General features: G+C 39.2%; 1 protein-coding gene across 1 annotated transcript in view; it reads left to right on the top strand.

Annotated features, from left to right (window-relative positions):
- Positions 1–2,848, top strand: part of LOC108579453 (cilia- and flagella-associated protein 74-like) — a 16,552-nt gene that overhangs the window by 8,735 nt on the left and 4,969 nt on the right. Inside the window, exon 19 of the mRNA XM_017942997.1 lies at positions 1,946–2,104. Within this exon, the coding sequence (XP_017798486.1) occupies positions 1,946–2,104 (159 nt within the window). The remainder of the gene's footprint in view (positions 1–1,945; positions 2,105–2,848) is intronic.

The following is a 2,848-nucleotide window of genomic DNA, read 5'->3' as shown; positions in this document are numbered from 1 at the left end:
TTCTCTCGACGATTCTTCAAAGAAAACTTTTCAGAATAATTCTTATTCCCGCTCGCCGCTTTTTCCCGAATAAATTTCCCATGTGCTGGACCGTACGAATATACCCGACGGGCATAAATTTAACGAGAGTACCTCGGACAGGTGGTCCAACGTCCTTTAAAATAGTTCGACTTGTGCAATAGCTTGTTCAGCTCGCTTGGCAACGATTTAGGCCAGTCTCCGCGATCTTCCAATTTCTTCGACGCAAAGTAGCCTCTAACAGTGGTGTGGTCTCTCGGTCCTAACAAAATCAAACACATACAACCCCGAAAACACGCAATCCCCTCTTCTAAACACCTGTGAACAAATCGTAGGGTCCTCTTTTCCCCGTCACCTTTTTCAAGAAAGCCTCCATGCTCTTCGGATGCTCCACGTCATATCTATCACAATAATTCGACGATAACTCGCTACATACTCCCCTATTTTTTCAACTACGTACAAATTGCAAGGCAGAGACCAGTTCTGTGTAACTCTACGAAATCTAGGTCGTAATCCATCGTATTCAAATGTCGGAACACAGGATGAACCGTCGCGTCTCTTTTTATCGATGTAGTAATAGGGATTCTTTCTTGTGTATCCTACAGTGGTTAATTAAAAGTGTCAGTAAAGACTCTACATTAAGGAAGCTTTCACCTTTTCAAGCACTTAAGACTTTTTTCCTAACGAAACTGGTTAGTAGATCAATTTGAAACTTCACGAATGTGTCTGTCATACTTCTAAGAAGGCACGCGATAAAAAATTACGAACAAGCCTACGGTTTTTAAACAGAACTTTCTAATTTTCAAATTTCGAACCTTGGCATTTTTTAATATGTCCCTTAAAGACACTTTTCTAACGAAACTGGTTAGTAGATCAATTTGAAACTTCACGAATGTGTCTGTCATACTTTTAAGAAGTTTCTTAAGTAGAAAAAACTGGCATTTTTAATATATTTCCAAATTTTCAAAGCTATCTCCAAAGGTGAAAGTCTCCTGAAAATTCCGGACAAAATGGTTCTCCAAAGATTCGCCTGGTCCAGGAGTAGCAGACGGCCAAGAAGGCTTGAACAGAGGGACAGTTCCAAATCCAACGTCCCTTCGAACACTCTTGCACGGTCGTTCCAAAATTTCCTCCGGCCACTGTGCAATCTCGTGAGTTCCTGGACCACGTCCTTCCCTCGCGAGATTCCTCTGGATCGCGTATTTCTCCAGCATCCTTCCTCCCATGGTCGCTGAGAATTCTTCGGACTGCAGTTCCTTCGTCCAGCTAATTTTCATCGCGACAACTTTTTTCTGTATTTAAATTCGAACGTGGAGGATCGACGAGAAAGTACTTTGTGGAAGTGTCCTTGGATCTAGGAAGCGGAGGATCGTAAGTTCCAATGGGCGGCGAGGCGACATCGCCTGAGTAGAATTTTGGGTGCATTCCAATTTTCACGTCACGTGGCAAACTACTGCCGAAAGGTGGACCAGGTTTCCTTTTTCGAGGAATTAAACACTGACACCGCCATTTGCACGCGCATCGACAGATCTTGAAGCTCTGGGTTTTGTACTCGCAGGGCATTTTGAGGAAATCTTGGAATTGTTTCAAGTTTGAAAATATTCACTTTTTTGCTGTATTTTATTCTTCTTTTTTTTTTGGTTTGTGAAAATTTGCTATTTACAAATTTTCGTTGATGTTTTTATTTTGTTTCAATATTATTGGTAGAATTGCGGTTAGATAGAGTTTTTGGGGAACGATTGGGAATTGAACGAAATGAAGTTGAGGATTTTGAAATTTCTCGTTCGATATAGTATCGATTGCGGAACACCAAGGTGTCTGCTTTATAACCAATTATTTTAGTCGAAATTTTCATCGAGATTTATGAATTTATAACAGATTACTGTTTGTGAAATAGAGATTAATGATAGTGATTGATTTTTATTAGAACGAAGAGTATTTCGAAGTTTCCAGTTCTAGAACGAGGACAAAATGGACGGTGAGAGTCTCAGGACGAGGAGTGGTGCCATCTTATGTCCTGAAACCTCGCTTTCGGGTGGCTCGTTTCGACGTTACCGATGAGAAACAAGTAGAAATGAGGATATCGGTAAGTTTAATAAACGTTACAAATATTTACTCGATAATTATTACAAAAATCCTGTGAATTTTAAACATCTACAAAACTACGCTTATCAAATCTGAAGATAAAATATCGACAGCTGATACGAGCTTCAAGTACCTTCAGCTGATAAACTATTCTCTAATCGAAAATTCTATATTTCGAATAATTAACACTTTCGCTGCAGCAATGCTTTTTTTAACCTAAATCACATCAAAATTATATTTTCTACAATTAGCGGCGATTTTCTTCACTTATAAATAAAATCTCAGAAAATGTTACTTCTGATAAATCGAACCTGGATTATCGACAGAAAACACGTTTATCCGGTTAGTCGTCAGAGTTAGGAGGAATTATTTATCGATACGATTGAATTCAAATGTACACTATCAAGTTCTGTACGGTTAATTGACAAAGTGTAATCACCGTGCACAGGTAACTGTAATTAGATCGTGTAAACGCATGAAACCGATGTTTCAAGATTAATTGGAGAAGCGACATAGCAATTACTCATGCTAATGTCGCTCAACGATGGATTAATCGCGATCCATTTATCCTTTATCCGGTCACGGCCGATGGTTATTATATTTCCCATGCATGGAGAACGAATTCCCACGCGATTCGTCTTTTTCCATCTTTTAATATTCACACATTTTTTTTGTCGTACTTTGTCGCATGCGTGTAGCCACAGTCCCAAAATTGTGTAGCCAAAATTTATTCAGAAGAGTGTTA

Source organism: Habropoda laboriosa, unplaced genomic scaffold (assembly GCF_001263275.1).
Source record: "Habropoda laboriosa isolate 0110345459 unplaced genomic scaffold, ASM126327v1 scaffold33, whole genome shotgun sequence".
Taxonomy (NCBI): domain Eukaryota; kingdom Metazoa; phylum Arthropoda; class Insecta; order Hymenoptera; family Apidae; genus Habropoda; species Habropoda laboriosa.
This window is presented reverse-complemented; position numbering and strand designations above follow the sequence as displayed.